At 41.9% G+C, this 24,827-nt stretch overlaps 1 protein-coding gene across 1 annotated transcript in view; it reads left to right on the top strand.

Annotated features, from left to right (window-relative positions):
* The window catches only part of lrba (LPS responsive beige-like anchor protein), a 204,036-nt gene that overhangs the window by 127,470 nt on the left and 51,739 nt on the right, over positions 1 to 24,827 (top strand). The window contains 4 exon segments of the mRNA XM_051945532.1: positions 19,085 to 19,202; positions 19,370 to 19,472; positions 21,160 to 21,275; positions 21,399 to 21,511. Coding sequence (XP_051801492.1) covers positions 19,085 to 19,202; positions 19,370 to 19,472; positions 21,160 to 21,275; positions 21,399 to 21,511 — 450 coding nt within the window.

The raw sequence follows: 24,827 nt of genomic DNA, 5'->3' as shown, positions 1-24,827 counted from the left end.
GTGATTTTTAAATTAAAACGTCTAACACCAGGTATGGTCAGCTGGTATCATTTTTTATAAATTAAATTAAAATGGAAAAAATAAAGCTGTATCTATGCGGTGCGTTTTTCACCCTCTTCATATCAAATCAAATCAAATTCCTTTTTATTTTGAATCAAGCAGTTCTGCTTTTATCGCATTCGTGCGTAATTGTCTCTTTAATCTATAAAGATTTCATGCCGTTGGATATTGTTTTATTAATATGTACGTAAAAGAGTAAACGTGTCCAGTGCACCTGCAGTTTACTCTCAGAAGATCTGGACTGATGTAATAATTAAACGGATTGACGTTTTGTCCACCCGATAAGCCTTTTAACTAATCAATCGTTTTGATTTTTTATTGAACACTTTGGTGTCATTTCCACAGTATTGAGTCACATATCTGACGTGTGTCCGCGGCTTCCCCTCACACACACCCGTTAATTTGCCCCTGGCTTTATCACCACGAACCTTGTCCATGCTGAATAATTTAACCAGGGGTCCTGTAATTGAAGTCCTCTTGTCACCCAGACTTCATGTTGGAGATCTAAAGAAGCCGTTACATCCTCCCACGGACACGGAGCCGGGGATGATGCATATTTAAAAAAGCTTGGTGGAAAAATAAAATAATAAAATCGTGCAGTGAAAGCCACTTGTAATATTCGTCCCGGTGTTGTTGCAGGATGTCACCTCTGCTGTCACGAGGTCCCGGTTGTTGTTGTAAAACTGATTTAACTGAACGTTTTCTGCAACTTTGAAATCTCCTCCATTTCAAGATTTTTGTAAATAGGTGTTTTAAATGCAAGACATTCTATAATTTTAACAGAACCTCGGGAATAAATTATACAGATGACTGTGTAATATTATAAAAAATATTGTGAAAAATGTAATTCTAGTAATGATCAGAGAGCATCATTTGTCTCTGTTGTTTCTCAAATGCGTTTTGTGATAGTGGGAGACGACTAGGCCTACTGTAGCTGCCTGCAGAGTGGGAAATTATCGGTGTGTTTCCTCTGCAACCTGCCTTAAGCTGCATCTTGCATGGGCTGCAGAACTTTCTTTTAAAGACTAGAAAATAGGAAACTGTTGATATGTTTTACTGCAAATAGAATGTGTAAAAAAAAATGCATGGCCACGAATTAAACTTTGACACTTGATAAAAAAAAAGTACATTTTAGATAAGGCAGAATATTGATTCAGTAATGATTTCCAGAAGCCAGTTCACTGATAGGAAGTAGCCAACTATGCAAAAGGTTATGAAATAAGCTGCAAACATTTCAAAAAAGGCAACGATTAATGAGTTCCTCCTTCATAGTTGCCACATCTTCTGGACTTCGTCAGTCAGCCTTTTCCACAAGTACAGATGAAGCTTTAAGGAGTGTTAAATAAGCCCCGATTAAATTTGTAGAATTTGTTTTTCAGTTTGTGAAAAAAGGCTGTTAGCATTTGAGCTCACACCAATGTAGCAAATAAACTATGTTCAAAAACCATTGTGCTTTGGCATATTTGTTTTAGTGCAGGCCAAACACATTTAATTTTACTACACGATTAAATGTCGTGTACAGTTTATTTTAAAATAATTATGACTTTGCCATGTGGAATGTATTAACTTTTGTCTCAGTGGAGAGGTTTAGTGTCAGATTAACTCGTCCTCACCAGGAAATACTCAAAGGCAGACATTATTGCTGTGTCATGACATTTGATTTTGATGCACATGCTGCTAAACGAGTGCAATCATCCATTTAGATATTAAACCACCAGAATATCCAGAGAGACTGTGACAAGACAAACACCATTTGGCTTAAGAACCTCGATTTATTGTGAAATAATATTTAAAAATAGCTAAAGTGAGACTAAACTGTGGTCTTTGTCCTAATGTGGCAATGGAATTTAGAAAAAGATGAAATAAGTGAGGAAAAAATGTGTGAGTGTTGATTTGGAGATGGCTGTTTATTATCAGGCTCGCAGCTTCGGGGAGATTAATGGACGCTACTTGGAGAGCAAGTGTCCAAATATTATGAAGGACATGCTAACTGTAGCTTAATGAAATATACGGCGACGTGAAGTCACACTTTCATAGACATTATGAATCCGTTCTGGCCCACTTTTCGAACCACATTTTTCTGAGCTACTGTGTCCACTTCTTATCGTAACGTTAAATGGACACAGTGGACTGGATTTTGTAAAATCTCTTTTGGCGGTTGATGAGGAACGGTTAGCCATATCTCAGAACAGGAGTATTTACCTCGTCTTTATCTACATTTCAGTGTGCATGCAGTTTTGAGGTGGAAAACAGAAGCAGGGCCGATGCTTGGAACCGAGGTTTTAGCAGTTTTGGTTTTGTCAGTTCTGCTTTTATTTCTTTTTTTCCAGTGCATTTGTAAGAGTATGTATGACTGTGATGATAAAGGCTTGTCACTCACTCATTCTTCCCCTCTCTGTGTCGCTTGAAAACATTGAGAATTATCTGTGGTTCCTGAAAAGTTTCCCCCTGGTTTATATTGTCTGGAGAAAAAAGCCCTTTGATCTAAGCCTGTATGACTCCACAGTGATCCCTCGTGAGCACAAAGTGTCCGTGGATGTGCAAATCTCTGCCAGCTGATGAGTAACCTCAATACTGCTTTTTTTTCCCCCTCTACTTCTGTCCTTGCTCTGTCTTTACTATTTTCACAGCTTTATTCTTCTTCTGCCTTTTCTTTCCATCGAGTATATAACTTAGTTTACAGCTAACAACCTCAAAGACACAGTCCGGCTTTTGAACATTTGAGGATGTTGTGTAATGAATGTCAAAACATGTTAAAAGTACCGTAGTATTCAGTTTTCATCTACTTGTTGAATCTTCAATGTGAATTACTACATACAACAAAAACACGGGAGCAGCATCCTATAAGATTTCCTAATTGACAGCCAAGTAGCACAGAGTCATGCTCCTTGCTTTGTACTTTTAAAGCGAGTGATAAGAGAGGGGCATGTTAGCACGTGGCTTTTTGGGATTATGTTCTTTTTCCCTCGTCATTTGTCTGGAAACGTGATAGGTGCAGACACGCACATGCACACATAGGCTAGCATCTGTGCACATGTGAACCGAGGGAGTGAATTTTTTGATGTTCTTGTTCACACATTTTGCTGCCGTCTCCCATACCCGGGTGGACCCAGCTGCTGGCTCCGCAGAGGGCTCAAAGAAAATCATCGCAGGCAGCTAATTGCTTGGAAGGCCTCTGCATCTGCTCGGCAGATAGCGGAGCTGATGAAGTCACCGAGCAGATGTGTGTTTGTCTGTGTATGTGTGTGTTTGGCACCACCCTCTCTGTGTTTAGACACAAGCCATCAATATTGCATGCAGAGTTATTGTTGCAGAGCCGCTCCTGGAGACTGCTAATATTGCATGAGGAAGTGAAATTCGTTCTACTCCCAGCTGATTGGATGAAGGAAGTATTTGCAAAAAGCTGATTGGAGGATATTTGTGGCACTCCCTCAGGTCCCTAGTGCAATTTGAGTGTATTACAGACTATCTCAATGTCCTGATAGTAAACGATTTGTTTCTTCTGTGCCTGAGGACGCAGTGTGTTCACACTGGAAATAGGAAAAATGTACACTTATAAATGCTGGCACACACATTTAAGTCAGTTTCTGTGTGTAGTATCGACGTAGTTCACCACACACCGGAAACGAATAAGCTCCTCGCAGCTGTAAAAAAATGTAAATAGTAAAAATATTGATGAGGGCAGAGTACGAGCTGCAGAAACACATTGATAAACTTATATTAAGTAAAAAAAATCCTGAGAAAAGAGTGAGTTTTGCCTGTGAAAAACAATCCAAAACTACAGATTGAGGCTGACATGCTATTTGTACCTCATATATCTGGAGCTTGTTTGTATGCAAACACTGACTGTAATGCAAAAAATGTGTCTTTGAGTTTATGAAATCTAAACACAGCCAATGCACGTTTAACTGTGCAGTTATTCTTCAATCATGTCGACAACACACAGCGTTTCCGAAAAGTTTCTGCCAAAAGCCAGATGGAGGCATATTTTGAACAAATGCCAATAAATTTGTCCTAAAGGTCAGTGTCCAACCTTGGACTATGCAATGATAAAATCCCCACGGAGAGGACATTGGTAACTCTAATTAGTGGGGTGGTGACGGCTACCCAGGGTTAGCTCTAGTGCCTGAATGGATGGTCACTCAGTCAAAGAAAACCATCCTGGTGTTATGTAGCAACCGGTCCCGTCTCGTTAAGCTCTCCCTAAAGTGTCAAGCTGCTGGGACCGCACCCCCCTCCCGCTGCTCGCTCCGCCAAACCCTCGTGGTCGCCAGGGACGACCTTCGGCTGGAGCTGCCAATCACAAAGAGCCATGGCAGCCAGAGGTCTCTGAGAGAGGAGCCTATTGATTTTCCAGTTAGAGCCTAAGTAGTGTGTGCTATAGGACTAACGGACAGCCCAAGTAGGTATGTCATTATCAATGAGGCCAAGGAAACGGATCCTCTCACTCATTCATATTGGCCTCCTTCCATCCTGAGTTCCCTCCCTGCGTCTCTCCTTCATGCCGTTCCACTCTATCCGTCCACTGTGACGGAGTGCATCCCGAAATGGTCAATAAATCGCTCAGCCACACCACGGCAACAACTAGTAGAATGATGGGTTCGGATGACCTTCTTTCTTTCTCGTCTTTGCTTCACTCTTTTTGCCCCTCCTTGCTTTCCAGAAACAGTAATTACAGTACCTGGAAGACATGAAAGGATTCCTTACCAGAGACAGGCTTGTTAGCATCGCAGCCGCTGTGAGTTCCTTTCGGATTTTCCTGTCATCAGATCCTCAAAATCTTGGGTCAGTTTAATCTTAAGCATTGTTCCCCCTGTGGCCCGCTTTGGCTCCTCCAGTCATCAGGAAATGTAATTATTATCATACTGCTCCTTATGTCAGGTTACTGTCCGGGCTTTGGGAGCTGCTCAACATAAAGTCATGTGCGAACAATGAGGAATGATTTGGGCCAATTAGGGGAGATAAGGCCAAGTGAAGGTTTAAAGCCTTCTGAAGTGTTTTTCTGTTCTACAGTACAGCAGTGACGTCTTGTTACCTTCTTATATCTCTGTATTTGTCTCTCTCACCCCAAATGTAGACAGTCGGAGCCTCAACCCACATAGACCGTGATTATATATTTGCTCTTATTTCACTCCACTTGTATAAGGGAGGTTCAGTCAGTGATGATTAAGTCATTCTGTAGGGATGAGGTCAGCAGTCCTCTGGCCAAGTGTGGAGTGTTTAAGGCTGATGGAAGAAGACTCGTTAATGATGGACGTCATATTGTGACTTTAGAGAACCTGTGATAGTGACATTTTTGGATCTGTTGCACTCATATTTATCATCTTCTAGATTATGGCCATTGTCTGACTATGCAAACCAATTGCTAGTAGGAGCAGAAGTCAAGATGTTTGTTTTTGTTTTGCTGTTGGTTGAACCATTGGCCCACCACTTTAGTCCACGCTGAAATGTCCAATCAACTGTTTCCTTATACTTGTTTCGACATTCATTGTTGCGAGTAAGCATCTTTGGTTTTAGTGAAATCTAACAAGTATTGAGTGGATTGCCATAACATTTGGTGTCAGCAGGAGGACTTTAGCTTTTAACTCAGCGCACAGTTTTTCCCATACACATCTTTACAGAGCTGCTAGCTGTCATTGCTCATAGACTGCTAATTTTCTTGCAACATTCTTCAACATTCGTCCAGTTGAAACTGCTGGATATTGGCACTCTTTAGTTTTTCCTTATATGCTGTTCAATCACATGTTCAGTTTACTTACAAGATATTTAAATTATTTTTATTACTGGTGACAAGATGACTCCAGAGCAAAGGAGGCTGATGAATCGAGCAGTAACCAGGTAGGACAGGTCAGGGGAAGACGATTGCCACATTGGTGATCGCATAAAGAACCGTTAGACACAGTCTCATCTCACCGCCTAATGATGACTAATGTCTCTCTTCCAATTGCGTTCCCTTCACACACACACACACACACACACACACACACACACACACACACACACACACACACACACACACACACACACACACATGTTTGTACTTCTATCTTAGTGAGGACATCCATAACCGTAATGCATTTCCTAGAGCCTTACCCTAACCTTAACCATCATAACTGATTGCCTAAACTTAATCCTTACCCTAACCCTAACCAAACCTCAATTCATACCTGTTCTCTAAAAACAAGTCTTCACCCTCAAACATGGCTGTTTCAATGTGAGGACCGGCCAAAATGTCCTCACTTTGTAAAAATGTCCTCACTGTGATAGTTAAATGCAGAAAATGGTACTCACCATGTAGCAAGTACAAGAACACACACACACACACACACACACACACACACACACACACACACACACACACACACACACACACACACACACACACACACACATGTTTGTACTTCTATCTTAGTGAGGACATCCATAACCGTAATGCATTTCCTAGAGCCTTACCCTAACCTTAACCATCATAACTGATTGCCTAAACTTAATCCTTACCCTAACCCTAACCAAACCTCAATTCATACCTGTTCTCTAAAAACAAGTCTTCACCCTCAAACATGGCTGTTTCAATGTGAGGACCGGCCAAAATGTCCTCACTTTGTAAAAATGTCCTCACTTTGATAGTTAAATGCAGAAAATGGTACTCACCATGTAGCAAGTACAAGAACACACACACACACACACACACACACACACACACACACACACACACACACACACACACACACACACAACCCCCATCTCTTCTCAAAAACAAACATGCTCGTCCTCTCCCTAGACCCCAGTTTGTGCCCTGACTTTGGACCTTAATGCAACCACAGACCACTGTGGCCGAGACCTGGCTCACACTTAACCAAGCATCTCCAGACAAAGAGCTGCCGCCCCCTCTTTGCACCTGAGCCTACCCCCTCCATCATGCTCCATCTCTGGGCCTGACTGGGCCAGTCAGGGGGCAGGTGCCTCCCCTCCCTTCCTTTGATTGATCCCCTCTCTCCATCATTTATTCCCTTCGTCTGCCTCTGACACACGTGTCAAAGGCAACGCACCAGCCTGATGGATAGGGCTGTTTATGGATGCCAGTCTGCCTGGTAGGCCACTGATATTACAATCAGCACCTGTGTACCTGCTGTTCTCACAAGCCTCTGTTATTCAGCTGAGGTCAGAGAGACACGCTGCTCCGATTGAAAGATCGATGTCCAGCCCGGCATATTAGAAATTGGAATTGTAAATGTGCTCTTGTTTTGTCGGAGAGTTCTGTGGTGCATTTCCAATTATAAAACTAGATCCATAAGTCATAGAGTCCAAGTAACTAAATGTGTTGTTGAGCATCCTTTTATCTGTATCTCTAATGCCCCATAAATGCAAAATAATTTGACTGGGACGTAATATTATGTTATTGTGTATTTATTTAAAGAAATCAGGAATAATTCTAACTAGCTGTGTTCGTTTATATAAGATATGCTGATAATATTGATGTGTAGTCTGTGTGAAGACATTTCATGTGCCGGAGAGCAGAATGTTACTGAGTTCTGGCGCTGCCATTGCCATTATGGTTAATGATCCATCCAGTCTGGGTTTAAATGGCACAACCATGGGGACATTCTGGAGATTACTTACTCATCCAAGGCTCCTTTTCAGCAAACATCAGCACAGCAGAGCGTTACTCCTGCTCCGTAGGAGGAAGACTGCAAGCGGCAGCATAAATATCCAACAATTTTAATTCATAGAAAACCAAATCAAATGATAAATAAGTTTTGCTTATTATCATTCTATCGATCCTATTAATTTACTATCTCTAAGTGAACACGATGCACATCTTTTTCTTGCACCATGGATTTTCACTTTCATTTGTTCTATGGCTAATATAAGGTTAGTTTCACTCCAGCAATCGTATACAATCCGTATAGCAAGATAAAATACAGTGGCAAAGTGGAATTAAATAGTAAATGTATGGACTATCTATTACTAATTCATTTTCTTTAAAGGTCCACTACTTGCTATGTTTTGATTAATAATGATCAGTGTATGTAATGGGGTACAGGGCACTTGAAGAGGCAAACACACCAATAATTGATTAAATCTGCAGGTTTACTCAACTCATGCAGCGTTGTAGCTTCTTAACACCCAACGATTATACAGTTGGCTAGTTTGCTTCAACTGCTCTCTAACCTGGCAATAGCCAGATTAATAATTGTGTAGTACTTGATAGTACTCCACAATATCAATCTGGGACCGCTCCATGTATATCCGTTCGGAGGAAAGAGGCACGGATTGGACAATGCAACAGTATGTCCCGCCTCTGACAGGTTTGTTTTTAGCCAATCGCGGGATCTTCGCAATGAGCGGAGCAATTGGTAGATTAAACTCTTACCAAAACCCGTAGGTTAAAAAGCACAAACATGTTTACCATCCAGAAATGCGCAAAGTGCCTCTCGTTGTTCTTCCTTCAAAGAAGCGATACGAGATTCGGCTAAAACTGACTTAATAGCAGCATCTACACGATCGTTGTCATGTTTGTTTTGATCTACTGGCGCTTGGTGTCGTCTAGAGTGCTGTCGTCTTCACACCCGGATATCCCGCCCCACACACGAATACTGCTGCGTGATTGGCCCGTGCCAACTTGGCTCTGTCCGAACAGTGAATGCGGGAGCGGTGCAAGATGCTTTCTTGAGAGATTTGTGAACTCACAAATATCGCGAGAAATCAACTTGCTGGCAAGGTTAACTGCTCTCATCTCCACCATTTATAGACCAAGCATGAATTTTTAACAAATGGTTCTCTTGCCAACCTACTGGCCAGCAGCAAACCACAGACAGAAAATGTATGGATTAGCTAGTTAACAACGTGTAGCATGGAGCAGCTTAAAAGACAAATATTTTCCATAAGATTTTGTGGAGACTTGAAAAGATCTAAAACGAACAAATATTGGAATTTATTTGTCATGTGCCCCAGCTATTACTCCAAAATCAAGCTATTGTTGCTGTCTGTAGATACATAAATAAGCAATTTCTGTTTGCTTAATAAGGTTATGATGTGTCAATACTTTTAGCACCCCTAAGTGAAGATGCTTATCATTTAAATCCATATCATAAGAGCTGTATCTCAAAATGCTTGCTGTTGATAAACCTGTAGCTCCAATTGAGTCACCTTCAAATTCTCTAAAGTCTCCACAGCCTTTCCTTTATAAAAGTCCCATTCTGTCCCTCTATTTTCGCTTCGGACATCCAGCCCCGAATTCCCCAAGAGGGGTGTACTTTTCACCCCACACCCACTTAAGCTGGTGACAATAGCCGGATTAGAAAAGAATTTACTTCAGCGAAGCCTCACACCGACCTCAAAATAAGCCTGTCCATCACTAAATGGCAAAATGGGAGAGTGAAGGAAAGCGGGGAGAATGCGATAGGAGCCGGTCAGCGATCTTAACCTGTCTGATGTTTGCTATGGCAGCTTATGGGAGAGCGGAGGGCCAATAGCGTTGAGTCTTAAACGGCTCTTGTGCTTCTGTGGCGGCTCTGAGCTGTCTTCTTGATTTTCAGAATATCGCTGAAAAGCATATACATTCTTTATCACCTTTTCCTTATGTGCCAGTGTTTACTGATGAGCCTGACAAATCAAGGAAAGTTTTTAAGCTTTTTCATTCCAATCTCAACAGGTTCTTAGCAATAGCATGAAGGCCTTATGTCTAGCCACCCCTATCTAAGGTGTATGTGTGCACCATATCCATTTGCAAACCTTATATTTGTTTAATTTTTAAATTGCCCTTGATCTTGTAAAGTTTTGTTGCTTTAATGTTGTTGTTTAGTACTATTAAGTTTGCTGTAGTTCTAAGGAGTCTATGTACATCTACGTTATTATGTATGAACTGTGCAAAAAATTCAGTTAGATCAAAACTTGAATAAATGTAGGATTTGAATAAGTGCCATATTAATGCAAAGACAGCAGAGAGAATCTTGTCAGTTTGTGGATGTCTGCTGCATTTCACACCCCTCTTCCCTTCAGTTATGTAGCCTTATCCATTCTTTGTTCCCCTTCACCTTTGAGCCACCAGCGCTGCCCTTTGTGGCCCCAGTCTGAGCTGTGATGGGATAAAAAGGAAGCGCTGATCTTGAATATTTACAAAATAAACAATTGTGTTATTTTATATCATTTGCCATTCCGGTGGAATATCTCTGTGTAACTGAATAAAATATCTAACGCTCTTGTGTTAAAGAAAATCTGTAATGGTGTCTTACTTACTGAGGTTATGACTTATCCCGTATTTGGTAGCATGAGGTCCAGTTATATGCACATCCCTACTGCTGCCACCATTAGTGTTTATTAATAGTTTGCCACTTTGGTGTCTCATTATGTGTTGGGCCCCTCCAAGGCTTTTGTCCTCATAGCTTATGCCGAAGGCTGAATGTTTAATGAGATAATGCACTGAAATCTTCACTTCACTACCAATTAACCCCAAGACCACTGCAGCATTTCCCTAAATCCACACAAGACCTTTTTTTGTCCCCACTTCAAAAAGGCTAAGCAGCCAAGGAAAGAAAAGGAAAAAAGGCTAACCTGTTAGCAAACAGTGAAAAGGCTCAAAAAGGGGTTTAATCCTTATTAGGCCAAATTCAGACTAAGTGGCCCCAAAGATATTTTCAAAGGGGACTTTCTACGGGGAGTGCAAACTCTTGCTGGGTGACGTTTGGGGCTGAATACGCTGAGCCCTTAGGCTTCATAACCCCACACTTGCTGCAAGCTGGGCTTGTTTATTTTGCTTTAATTCTCTCACACTCCAGCGCAGCTTCATAGATGTGTTTATTTTTTTTGACCTTGTAGTTTGTTTTACTTCCCTCAAGGCAAATAGAGCTTTATGTGTGACCAGTGATTACATCTTGAATTAGTTACATGACGGTAGAACAATTGGGCCTGTCAATCACTGGTGGACGCAAAGTTTCTTTGCTACTTGTATTGAAGAATGTGTCCAATATTGAGTGTACTGAGCCTATTCTTTCACTTAAATAAACTCTATTTAATATAGTGGATAGTATATTTTATTGTTTATCAATATACAAATGTAGCTGTTAAAACTGCTGAAATGGTCATGTGGAAAATATTCTCGGAAATGTTTTTATGAACTGGTTTGTCAGGAGCCGCAGTGACTACCACTGTAATGTCTCTCTGATGAAGATGAAACTAAAGCTTGGAGCCGGGGCTGCACAGTGGGGTAGTGGTTAGCACTTTCACCTTGCAGCAAGAAGATCCCCGGTTCAAATCCCGGCCTGAGCCTGGGATCTTTCTGCATGGAGTTTGCATGTTCTCCCTGTGCATGTGTGGGTTTTCTCTGGGTAGTCTGGCTTCCTCCCACAGTCCAAAAATATGCTGAGGTTAATCGATGACTCTAAATTGCCGGTAGATGTGAATGTGAGTGTGCTTGTTTGTCTAAATATGTAGCCCTGCGACAGACTGGCGACCTGTCCAGGGTGTCCCCAGCCTTCGCCCAAGTCAGCTGGGATAGGCTCCAGCACCTAGTGAGGATAAAGTAGTGTATAGAGAGAATGGATGGATGGATGGATAAAGCTTGGAGCCGCTTTGCTTAAAATGCTAAATTGCTTATCTGGCTCTATTTAAAAGTTACAAAATTAGTCCACCAATGAAACTAGATAATGTTATATATTTTGTTCAATTCTCAAAAAGGGTAAAAATAGAAATTTGTGGTTCTACTGCGGGATTACTTCTAGGTAGGGCACAGTTGTTTCCTGAAGTCTTGTCATCACTCTGAGGTTGTCAGGCAACCAGCAAAGTCTCAAGGAACATATATAAAAGTGGTATAAATATTCTCTACAGTACCCATGAAGCACTCTGAATTGGCCACAATTACAGCATTATTTACAGCCTATATAGATAGGGCAATCAGTCTTACATATCTGAACACTGCAATTTTCCCCCATTTGTCTTTGCAAAACCGCTTGATCTCTGTCAGCATTACACAAGGACTGTAAGTCAATACCACTTTTCCAGTCGAGCCACAAATTCTGAATTAGATTGAGGTTTGGGCTCTGACTTGACATCTCCAAAACATTCTCTTTCTTGTCTTTAAACTGTTTCTGTGTGGCTTTGGTTGCATGATTCAGGTCATTATCTTACTGGAAACCAAATCTTCTCTTAAGTTGTTGCTCTCTTGTAGATTGCATCAGGTTGCCCTCCAGGATGTCCCTCTACATTGCTGCATTTATTTTACCCTTCCCCTTTACGAGCCCTCCAGGGCCTGCTGCCAAGATGCATCCTCGTGCCATGATGCTGCCGCCACCATGCTTTACAGTGTGTGCCTAGTCTGATGGGAAATAGCTCAACGGTAGCTTTCTCTCCTCTCACAGCTCTCTCATTAAGTTTTGACTGGTAAAGAACCCAGACAACAGCTGATGAATGAACCACCTCTCCCATCTCTGCCACTGAATCTCATAACTCCTTCAGAGGAATCATAGGTGTCTTGGTGACCTTGCTCACATGTTTATTTCTTGCACAGGCACTCTTTTTTTGTGTGTGAATTGTTTGCTCTAGGCAGATTTACACAGGTGCCATGTTCCTTCCATCTTTTAATGATAGATTGAACTGCTAGGGATATTCAGTGACTTGGAAATGTTCTTGTATCCATCTCCTGACTTATGCTTTTTAATAACCTGGGTATAGCCAGGAGTACTGATCCACCGAAGACTGGGCCTTCCAGATACAGGTGTCTTTATACGACACATCTTCGCTGCACTCAGTAGTCTCCGCTTCATTATTGTGTGCCCTGTGTTGAATTAGGTCATTTTAAAAGGGACGAATATCTATACAGTGACCTCTTTCACATTTTCTATTTTCAATTAATCAACATTACTTTATAGAAATCTGTTTTTTTTTGTTTGTAAATTCTTGTCAAAAAAGCCAGATTATATTCACCATGATTCAATGCCGAGAAGAAAACTTTCAAGACGAGTGAATGTTTCTTTAAAGCTCGTGTCTGGAGTTTCCGTTTGTTTTCAATTTATGTATCATTTTTTAACAAAGCTTAAATGTGTTAGTCTAGTTCGATACTATAATATAAAGTTAGTATAACGCGATATGAAAATTTATTCCTGAGCTCTGCCTTCCTCTCATAGACCCCCATGTTATTCCAAAAAGCGCCGGTCGCTGCCGACCAATCAAGTTCGAGCTTCAGCTTTGTCATGCTGTCAATCAACGGTTACGCGCACAGCAAGCAAGCCCATGCAGAGGTGGGCGAGCTACGCACTACGCAACCGCGCGCACATTTGTTTTGCTTGTGGAGGAGAGAGCATCAGGGATCAGCAACTTCCAGAAAAGTTACCAATCCCACGGCTTGTCAGGCCAAGAGACTGCAGGACGTTTTTTGGCTCGGGGTGCTCGCGTCGCTCCCCGACCACGGCCTCCATAGCCCGCCTGACGGCTTCGTTTAGATGCCCGACCTCTGGAGGAAGATGTTGGGGCGTCTGGGACACACTCTTCGTCAGAGGAGTCATGCAATTCTGAACTCTAGATAGAAATAATGTAACACATATACACGCGTAAATGCACTGAGTTTGATAAACAACGTTATCGAGAGGGATACACTAGTGTAATCACATATTGAAACTTTACTCGTTCGTCCTAGCAGATTCATGTTATTTTGGTATTAGGACAAATTGGACTCAATACAGCATTCTAACGTAATTCCTTTATTATTTACTAAATGTACTAAATGTAGAAGAGTGGAAAACAGCAAAACAGGCAAGATGCTGCAGCACTCCGGGCACTCCTCTCATGTACTGCGCGCGTGCACAAATAAAGGGGCGAAATCAGAGGGAGGGAGGGTGGGACCAACAGTGTTTTGGGAGACGCTGCGATTCAAACTCCGGACAGCAGCTTTAACGCTCTGTAACTTCAAAATATCTTTTTAAAATAAAGCTGCAAGCAAAGGAAAGCATGTCTAAGGTGTGAATGTATTTTATATTTGCTTGCTGCTGTATTTTCCCCTGGACTGTAAAATCACAGCAGCACATGGCTAAGCAGTGATGCTGTAATGTTGCTGACGGTTGGTCAGAACAAACTCTTTCTGAGAGACGAAGGCTTGAGGACAACTGTTGGAGTGTGAAAGTAGAATCATGTGGCTGCTCTGTCTTACAGTCATATGACTCCAGGTTCTTATGGTGAGGGAGCATTGTTTTCCTCTTGAATGATTCGGCACATCCTCCAAAACCTCTATTCCTTGACCATAAACCTGTATTGAGTTTTGATTGAGTCTTGAAAATGAAAATAAAAATATACTCGTGATTCTCTCTGTTGCTATTTCAACTACAGTACTCTCAGTTCATTGTTCCCCCCTCCCTTTATCTTTTTTCTTGCTATCACTCTGTCTCAAAAGCAAAATCTGTCTTAATTGGCTCCAGAGGGCTCGGGGAGGCTTTGTGTCAACGGTGATGAGGGTCCTGATTGGTCCAGAGGCGCAGGCCGCCAACAGACCCTTGTTAGTGTGTCGGGACCCTTTGCTTGCTCGTTAGTCCGATGAACTCATTTACTGATGGGGGGTGACAAGGCCTCGTTTACCAGTGTGGAACAGAGTGGAGGTGGGGGAGGGTGGGGGTTAAAGCGAGGCGGAGGGAGGAGGTGAACAAGAATATGGGTGAGGACCAGTGAGAGGAGAGAGAAGAGTGTTATGAGTGTTTTTTTGTGGAAGCGCCAGAGAAGAGTGTCAAAAAAGCCCTTAAATGTCAGCTTGTGTTTGTCTACGTTTTCTTTCTCATTTGCTGCTGCAGTAGAAGTGCCGTCGGCATCTCAGTCCGCTGAAACTCTGTTTATTGCAGATTGCTTGATGCTGCGGTCAGTCGAGTGAGAGAAAGTCACAAACAGCAAGATGTAACTATATGCATCAGTTTACTTTGTATATGTGACTTGAGAATAAGAAAAGGCATTTTGCTAATACAAGTCTGAGGTATCTGCAGCATCAGTCTATTATTTGTATGTCCGCAGGGTTTTTTTTTTTCGGTATGAATTCTATCAAGTTCTCCCAATTTTGCTTGCTCCTCATCTCCAGTTGTGATGTTGATGGATCACCTCTCTTCCTCCCGCTCATTAATTTCATCACCTTATCTCCCACACCACTTCATTTGACCAAAAGGTAATAATAAATCCCTCATCCATTATCCTTTAACTGAGGCAGCCATGCGGAAATACTTAATAACAGGCAACAAATTGAACTTCAATCACCTCCTTTCCTTCAAGGATGCGCAGCCCATTAAACAGAACACGCAAATATGCACATACCACTCATCAGACACTGGGTGTGTGCGATTTTAAGCATTTCCTTTACAAAGAGAGCACGATTGGTATTCAAATTCGTTTTTCTTTATTTTATGACAAATAAGGATCATTGGTAACTGGCTGTGGCTTCTCTCTTCTTCAACTCAAGGGTCTTATCAGCCCAAAAACACACATGCACTCAGCCTGGCCGACAGCGACGGCAGTTGAGAGCCTCATCTATCTTGAACCATGTTGCTGATAGTTGGTCCGTTGCTCCCTTAACTAATCCAGCGCAGTTTCAATTAAATTCCATCTGTGTCACGATGTTCCTGCATTTGACTTTACCTGTGTTTCTGAAGAGGCACTGCTTGGCGAAGGGGATGGGGCTGGGAAAGGGAAGAATGATGGAGAGGGCTCACTGGCACAGACTGTCTCTGAGATTCAGTGTTGTCAGTTTTTGTGTGTTCGTGTGTGTGTGTGCGGTTCCACAGCGTAGCCACAGTCACCCGGCCCCTCTTCATGTGTCCCTCTTCATTCTGCAGTCTTTTGGGCATCTGACAGAGACAAACGACAGTGCTTCAGAAATGAGCTGCAGCCGGCTGCACAAACAGGTTGAAGGAGGAGGAGGAGGGAGAGAGCGAGAGAAAGCGTTGCAATCAAGACTAGCTCCTTTGTTTTCTGTTTGGCTGTGTCCTCTCGCGTGACGCTTTGAAATTGATCTCGAAATGCAACAGACCTGAGCCCATGGATATTGTTCCACTTGGAAGGCAGCATCAAGAAAACCGTTCTTCATACAAAACCGGTCAATGATGTTGAAGCTCCTGATTAATTTCTCTTTATGGAATATTGTCTCCTATATTTATCCCCCATTTCATTTCTAATTGTATCATTTTTAAACCACATATTTTTTGTTTATATCGTCAAATATGAATACGATGCAAGACTTTCATCATTGTAGATTTCAATTCTCCTGTGGCATTCCCATCCCTTTGAAACTGACTTATCCAGTTCCTCTATTACTATATATCAGAGCAGACGCTGGTGCAGCCATAACTCCAGCTTGGACAGTAACCTCCACACCACTGTAATTTGTCCAGACGTGGTCAGAACAGCTAGAGCATTACTGCACGGATAGTTTGTCATGCTCGTTGTCACACACTCAGCTTTTTCATCTGCAAGGGAAAGGGCGCTGCCAATAGGGACAATGATCTTGGGAACATAGAGTGCTATTTACAGCGTTCCAGGAGATTCATCGGTCCGGGGAAAAATATATCTGGCTGCCTCCACTTCTGTCATATCTATCTATGGAATCAGAGACGGCGGCTTCATCAGTTCAGCACCGGGCATCTTCTTGCCATCCATTGTGAGGTCTGAGTGTACTCCTGGGGATGAAATGAGTCAACCACTCTGTTTTGGGGGTGAAAGGTTACACGCCAAGCATTTACTCATTATACAGCTGAAGACAGGAATTACATTTCTGATCAGATTGTTAAAGGGACACTGTTTAAAAATAGAAACAATTTTCAGATTTATTTGGTCGTGCACTAGCATGGCAGCCGGATCACCTGTGAGAGTAAAAAACTGATTGAGTTTCTGAGTCCGTTTGTCATCTAAATTCAAACATATCGACTAGCGGGAAAAATCATAGATTCTTATGTCTCCTCAGAGTCTCCTAATATGATCAAACTCAGAACATTATTACTGTACAGTATGTATGTTGTCTTAAATGTTTTAAAGATTTTCAATACTTGAATTCAGTTGCATTCTCATTTTTAGCACGTCTGTCTGCTAATCGTAGAATCAAGAATTTTTATTTGTACAAATTTTTAAAAATGAAGCTTTTTTTTTTTTTTTTTTACCTCTGAGCCAACCTCCTGTCCATTTTTACTCTGCCAAGGAACGTGGCAGAGTTATATGACGATTGGCGCACGTTTGTCTGTTTATCTGTTTGCAACATTACTCAAAAACAGACGAACGGATTTAGATGAAATTTTCAGGGAAGGTCAGTAATCACAGAAGGACCACCTGATTACATTTTGGCAGTGATGCTTATAGTCTGGATCCACAGATTTGCTAGAGATTTCTGTATCATTGTGAGATTGCAGCACAGCATCACTGTAACTATGACAACAAGTGAACGCTACATCAGTTGCCTGCTGACGATCACGTTTGCGATCCTACTACAGATTCACCATTGTGGACATATTGGGACTTACCCGTTGGAATTTACTGCGCTCTCTGAGTGCTGTCTTGTTGGTTAATGCAATTCCTTCTTTGCTTTGTTGAGCCTGTGCAAATTTGTCCTCCTGCGTGGGATATATGCTTGAGAAAACAAAGTCTGCAAACATCTCTTTAGCTGATCAAAGATAACGTTGCATCCTATGATATATCAAATCCATACAAAAACCAACAGTGTAAAACCAACAGTGTGTTTGCGCTTTTTCTAGTCTTCTGGTAAGTTAAAATAGCTGCTGGTGATGGCATTGTTTTTATCACACATACCTGAGAGTGTGTGTTATCTTCTCATCTATGTCTGGGCAAGAAATAAGTGTATTTTCATATTGCTAAATAATTTGAAGAAATCCATCAATAATCCAGTGATGTTTTTGCTTTAGGATTTTGTCAACCTCAAACATTTTGCCCGTCAAAGATGTTTTTTTCCTTTATGATAGAAAATGATGTTTTTGGCAGTGCGGTTGGCTGGTGTCACCTCAAGCTGCTGTTGGAGGATGGCGGATGTAGCCCCAGCTAGCTTCTTCAAGCCACTAATCCACATTTAATTGAACTCCAGAGACTTTGAAGTGAGTCTGTGATGCAGGCAGGTCTTATTCCTCTGAGAGGCAGTGAGGGAGAGTCTGTGCTCAGCTAAAGGCCTCAGCTGGTCCCCTCTGCTGTCCCCTGCCTTTAATGAGCTCCTTTAGCTTAACACTAGGCCTAGCATGTTAGCTCATATTTGAATATTTTTGATTAATAACGCACCTCTAAACATCGGTGTGACAACCAAAAGTGTCCCTTTTACCTTTCCACCATATCCCTGCACGCCCCCTGTCAGCAGACGCCTTTGAAACTAACAGCAGAGTGTGGAACAAAAGTCTAGTTAACAAAGCAGTGCTAAGTAGGTTAGTAGCAAACCTAAATGCTGGATTAGTAGGAGCACGAATCACCAGGGCAGGGCTAAGCATCTGGGTCTGTCAGGCCCTGTGACAGCCATCAGAACAAGTCACTCTGACAGCCGCTGCTATCTCCACAGGGACAGATTAAGCTCAGTTCATCGAAGCATTTTTAAAATGTGGAGCTAGGTAACATAACATTGTCTGACCTCTGTGTCAGCTACCACTGTGGAAATACAGAAAATACTCTTAAACAGATGTTTAGCATAAAATAGCCTTTTAACCATATCAGTCACATCACACTATTAACATCAAAATAGATTATCTTTTAGTGAACTGAGCATTTCCCTCACTCCTTCCAGCTGAGTAGCCCCCATTCTCTTGCTAAAGGAATCTCTTTTTCATTGAGGCTGATCAATATAAGACATTAATCGTGCTGTTCGGGCCGTCGTGCCATCGCTGTGTGAAAAATGAACTAACCTGTTCTTCTGTCTGCTTCTTTCTCTTTTCCCCTTCTCGTTCTTTCCTCTAATCACTCCTCTCCTTTTCTGGTTTCTTTCTTTTTTAATTTCCTTTTCTTTTTTTTTGTCCTATTCCGTTGGAATCCCCCCCTCCCCTCATCTGGTCTTTGGTTTCTCTTTTCCTATTCTGTCCTCCAGATTCTCGCCTATACTGAAGGTCTTCATGGAAAATGGCTGTTTACAGAGATCCGGGCCGTCTTTTCCAGACGCTACCTGCTGCAGAATACTGCTCTGGAAGTCTTCATGGCCAACAGGAGTAAGTCGAGCAGCCGTTTCACCTTGGATATATGCACATGTTTTGGGGGTGTTTTTTTAGAATAAATCAGTAGACAAAATCTTCAACACTTGAGTGACATTATGGAGATTTTTTCCTCTTCAGATCATCCCTGATACAGTGAGATGTTTCTCTGTGCCTCTCTGCAGCGGCTGTCATGTTCAACTTCCCCGACGCTGCGACAGTGAAGAAGGTGGTTCACAGTCTTCCTCGTGTTGGCGTGGGCACGAACTTTGGCCTTCCACACACCAGGTAAGACAGGAGGTTTCACTCTATTGTGGCGTTTAAAATTTTAATTCTAACCTTACACATACACTAAAAAAGGAAGGATTATAGAAAAGCTGCGTTGTTTTTAATTACATATCCTAAAACTCAAAACTGGCTTTTATTTCCTGTTTTCTGCTCTCACATGTTCACATGCAGTTGTTCACTCATCTGTCCTTCCCTCCTGCTCCGTCCTCACCTCCCAAACATAACTGGCTTCACATAGTCCAGTTCATTTATTTATTTCCATCAGTGTGAAGCAAATAGTTGCTTGTAAGCCTGCAGGGCATACCTCCTCCCCCAACCTCCCTCACATCATGTCTGCTCTGTGTCCAGGGCAGCGCTGAAACCAGCTGCTGGCATATGTGTTGTCCGTGTGAGATCCTGTGGAAATGAGAGTGTTGCAGTACTTTGAATTCAGCTTATGCATTATGGGGTGGTAAATGTATAATGATAGTGTTAAGTACAAACCTTGAGCAACATCCGGAAGTTTTGGAGGAAAAATACATACAATAGTGCAAACTGAAGCTTTAAAACATAAATCACTGCATGGAGAGATTTGTTTCAATTTCATGCACCGCGTTGTGTGTGTGTGTGTGTTTTTTTTCTTTTTTGGTCACCATTAATCTGAACTATGGAAGTTGTTGTCAGGTGGGATTTGTGAGTATTTGTGGTAGTTAATGTGTTTACGACTTGAAAGATTCAAGTTTTTTTTGGGGAAATGTTTTGTCAGTATTAGGCAACACAAAATGTTAAACACATGGCAGCATAACAGTGGGGGCTATGAAATCAGTGTGAGTAAGAAAATGCATACAGCAAGAAGCCAGTGTGGTTGTACGAGGGTTTGTGTATAACGAGTGCATGGTTCAGGTGAAAGAATGTATGTGCTAGTGCTGGGCTCATTAATCAAGCTAGTTTGCCGGCCACCTTGCCTCTTTGACCTGAGGACAGCTGTACAGGGCGGCTCTTACAGCCAGCACAGCACAAATTTACTTATGTCCAGAGTTACACATTAATACAGCCACAACCGCAAGTCATATCCATCAATATAGTCATTATAGTTTATCATAATCCCCGTACTTGTGAAGTATTTTGACAGTATTGTGCAATTTCTGTTTTTTCTCCTCTGTAAATGTCTTTATTTTTTTATGGTGTGGTTTAAAGAAGTTTAAAAAAATATAGAAACCTACGTAGAAAGTTTATGAATACACATTATTGCTTTCTGACAACGTCTTTTAGTACATTTCTATTTGGAAAGTTGTATTTTCCCCTTTTTTGAGGGGCTTAATGACTATAATCTCACACCCTGACATTGATTAATTCCATCATTTTCCTTTGTTTTAATTGGATTGGGGGTCATTTGTTTTTGTTCTACAGCATACATCATGCTCTGAGGCCCTGTGTGTGTGCACGTGCACACACACATGCACACAAATATGTGTGTTCAATCCAATTTATTGCAGATTTGTTTTCTTAATTAGCAAGACTGTAAGTTCAGTAGATTTTTCATATGATGACATTTGCATTGCAAAAGTCTAATCAAGCCCAGGGCTTTTTGTAGCCTGCTGTTCTTGTGACGTGTCGACTGTCTTTGTACCGTTTCACTCTGTACATTCAACACTGGGCATGAAGGTTACAACCATTTAATATCAGGTTTTCACTTGTCTCTTCGTAGACGTATTTCTCTGGCCACACCGAAGCAGCTGTTCAAAGCATCCAACATGACCGAACGCTGGCAACACCGCGAGATATCAAACTTCGAGTACTTGATGTTTCTCAACACCATCTCTGGTGAGGATGAGCTTCACACAGACCTGCCTGGCAATCACTGTCAACTTTTCTTGTCAGTGCTTGATATTATATTTCGCATTGATTTGTCACTTTCTTTGTCTTTTCTTTGTTTCTTTCCTATAGGTCGCACCTTTAATGACCTGAACCAGTACCCAGTCTTCCCCTGGGTCATCACCAACTACGACTCAGCAGAACTTGACCTCACTCTGCCCAGCAACTTCAGAGATCTGTCCAAGGTAACATACTAGAGGCACCTCTACTCCCCCTCCCACCTCCTCTTTTACATTAATGCATGGACAGACAAAAAGAGACAAGGAGGGGCAGTTAGGACACAGGAAACATTGTGTGCATTTACAAAAGTCTATTTAGTTGCTGTGTAATTGCAATTGATCATAGTTTAGTGAACAAGCTCTTCAATCACTGGTGGCTGATTGCTATCTTTTCACAGGTGTGCTGCATTTCTTCTCTAGCACTTTGGTTATTTATGCCTCAGACTTAAAGTTACTGCCAAGTTTAAAAGTGGTCTTACGTCTTTAGAATAAGTTGATAATTGCATCAAGGTTGACCTTTTGTAACACCCCAGGAAGTGGAGTAACTCTCCCTGGTAGCTCCAGGCATCAAGTGATTGGGCTTAAAACAATGAAACCTGCCCTGAGATGCACCCGGACCCATAAATACACACAGTCAGCCTGCTGTAATAGCTTAAAAGATCCTCCCCCATACTGTAAGTAGACATGTAATTATTAACTCACATTAACTCCCTCTCTTTTACAGACACACACACAGAAAAAGCAAAAAAAAAGAAAAAAATAACATATTCCTTAGCTTGCCAGCTCCGCTTGTTGGATTGAACAGTGCAGCAGTGGGAGGACAGAGGATTAGTTTTAGGGTGAGAAGATTGAATGACTGTCAGGCTGCTAGAAGCAAAATGACTGAATAAATCGGCCATGGAAACAAAAAAGCATGTGTTAATGGACAGGAGATACGTTGGAGGAAATGCATTTTAGAGGGCATTTGTTCAGGTGCAGAGGTTGAGGTACTCATCTAGTCAGACAAAATGGAAAATATTACAGTTTGTCCAAAAAAATATCGCTGCATTCCTAAAAAGAAAGGAAAAAAAAAAATGTAGAGGCTGAAATGGCGTGGGTGAGATGATGATATATGAGCCAAGAAGTCCAGTCAGAGCAATACATCCACGAGTTTCAACATGTACTGCACACAGAATACTCACACAGCTCTTTGTCGTACTATGAGACAGAGTAGCACTGGTCATGTTTCAAAATAATCTGCTCATAGTTGGCTGGTTAATGCTGTATAGTGCTGGACTGGTTGACGTTGAATGGCTGTTTGGCAGAAGTTTTGTTTTGTGCTTTTATGCCAGTTTCAATCCTCCTTAAACTGCGTGATACAATAACATTTGTTCATTCATTTTTGACTCAGTTCTGGTCAAGTAGTTAGTCAGCAGCAGGTATTTGCATGTCACCAAACTCTCTATGGAAGCACAATGCAAATGTAGCTGGAATTCTGTTGAAATTCTGTAGAAATTCTGCATTTTAAGCAACAATTTTATGACTAATGATTTTGGTATTACTCATCCCTGAGGCAAACAGTCATTTAAATCTAATAAACTGCATTAGCCCTTGTGAATAGTAACATTTTTGCCAAATATTTTTCAGTGAAACACTACTGCCCTGCACACATAAAACGTTTATGAAATGCAAGCGAACCATCCTCTCACAATTTCATTCTTTCACACTGCCCTGTCATACAGATTCAAACACCCCAGCAGTCAACACCTTGTCCCTTAGGTTCTCCCCAGTCCCACTTTCACTTTCAATCTGCTCCTCTGGGTCTCTATCTGCTGTTTTTTATCCCTCCCAGTGTAGTTTCCTCCACTGTATGAGGCTGCATAATTTCTCGGTTTATCCGGCTCGATGTTGCCCAGTAGGCTGAAATGTGACAATTGTTGTTGCCCCACTAACACACAGACTCACGCCGCCATCCTTTGGTTTCTTAGCTCATTTCTGCTTCCTGCTCTTCTCCTTTGCGCTGCCATGGGGTTTGGACAGCTCAGTCAAGCCTCGCAGCCCCGGGGACCAAGTGAATGAAGGGGAGTTGGGTAAAAGGAGGAGAAGCAGAGACAATCAGAGAGCAAAAGAAAGAGGAGGAGAGAGTCTGAGAAGAACAGCATCATTTGCCGTCCCTTCAATCCCCGCGTCTTGAAGAACAGAATAGAAGCAGAGAGAGGGAAGGAGGGAGGGGAGGGAGCGGGGCCAATCTTTATTACATCTGTTTTATTCATGTCGTTGACACTCGTGTGATATCAATGTATGACTACTGGACCGTGTCAGACTGCAGTGTCTGGAAAAGGGCAAGCAGCCCCCCCAGATCAACCCCCACTGTGTAATTCTGCACCCACAATCATTTTTGCATCATGTTTCCTTTCTTTGCAACCTAATGCTTTGTGACCTTCAGTTAGTTCTGTGCTGCGTACGTGCCTGCACCATTCGCCACTTTGCGTAGTTTTTCTTTCTTTTGTTTCATCTTTGTTTCAGTATTCTGCCTCTCTCTGTTTGCCTGTCACCCTGTCTTTCTTTCTCACCCTCCACATCTCTCTTATCCCCCTCTTATGTCATGTTGGTGGTTGTCTCTTGTAGAAACAGGTCATCTGCGAAGCCTCCAGTGACATTGAGAAGCCAAATTGCCATGAACGCGTGTGTGTGTGTGTGTCACACACTGTCATCATTCCCAGCACAACAGAGGCCACACAGAATTTATGTTCGCCGCTACCAGAGCCATTCTGACCCCAGGGACTTTCTTATCATAAACTCTAACCTCAACCTGACATCAAACGCCGACCCCCGAGATAACGTTGTAGTCACGATAAGCACTCACTAGAACTGACTGCAAGTGTTTTAACTCTGCTCTGTTTTTTTTTTAATTCCTCCACCCCTTTGCACACCTCAGTTCTCAGTCACACATTTCCCCACCTAAAAGCACGTCCTTCATGTAAGTAGCTGTAAGAACACGTTTAGTCGTACAGTTCCACATAGTATAATAATGAAATGTATTTGTACAACACCTTTCAAAACCAGTGTTACAGACAAACAACTATAAAATAGCTACAGGACAAACATGAATTGGCAGATAATAGTGAAACAAATATTTCAAAATGCTTCACAGAAACACAAGTTAAGCATATTTTCACAGGATAATTGATTCAAAAAATTAGTTTTAAGAGGTGATTTAAACACATTTGATCATTTGAGGCTTCTCAAGCTGCTCATTCCAGAGCTCAGATCCTCTAACTGCAAAGACAACATCTTAAAAGGTAAAAGCATTCTTACTACTGCTGCTGTAGAGTTTTTAATGAAGCCCAACAAACAATTAAAAGACTTGTTAATCCATTATGTTGTCTGCATTTACACGGCAACAGAAATAGCGAGGACTTATTGAGCCTTGTCTGTACCTTTGTGCTATAACCTGCTGCTCACACCCAGATTGGCTAATGGTGTATTGATCTCGCCATACGCGGCCCATATGTTTATCCCC

The sequence above is a fragment of the Acanthochromis polyacanthus genome, chromosome 3 (assembly GCF_021347895.1).
Source record: "Acanthochromis polyacanthus isolate Apoly-LR-REF ecotype Palm Island chromosome 3, KAUST_Apoly_ChrSc, whole genome shotgun sequence".
NCBI classification, from domain to species: Eukaryota; Metazoa; Chordata; class Actinopteri; family Pomacentridae; genus Acanthochromis; species Acanthochromis polyacanthus.
The sequence above is the reverse complement of the archived record's forward strand: the minus strand, read 5'-3'. Positions and strand labels throughout refer to the sequence as shown.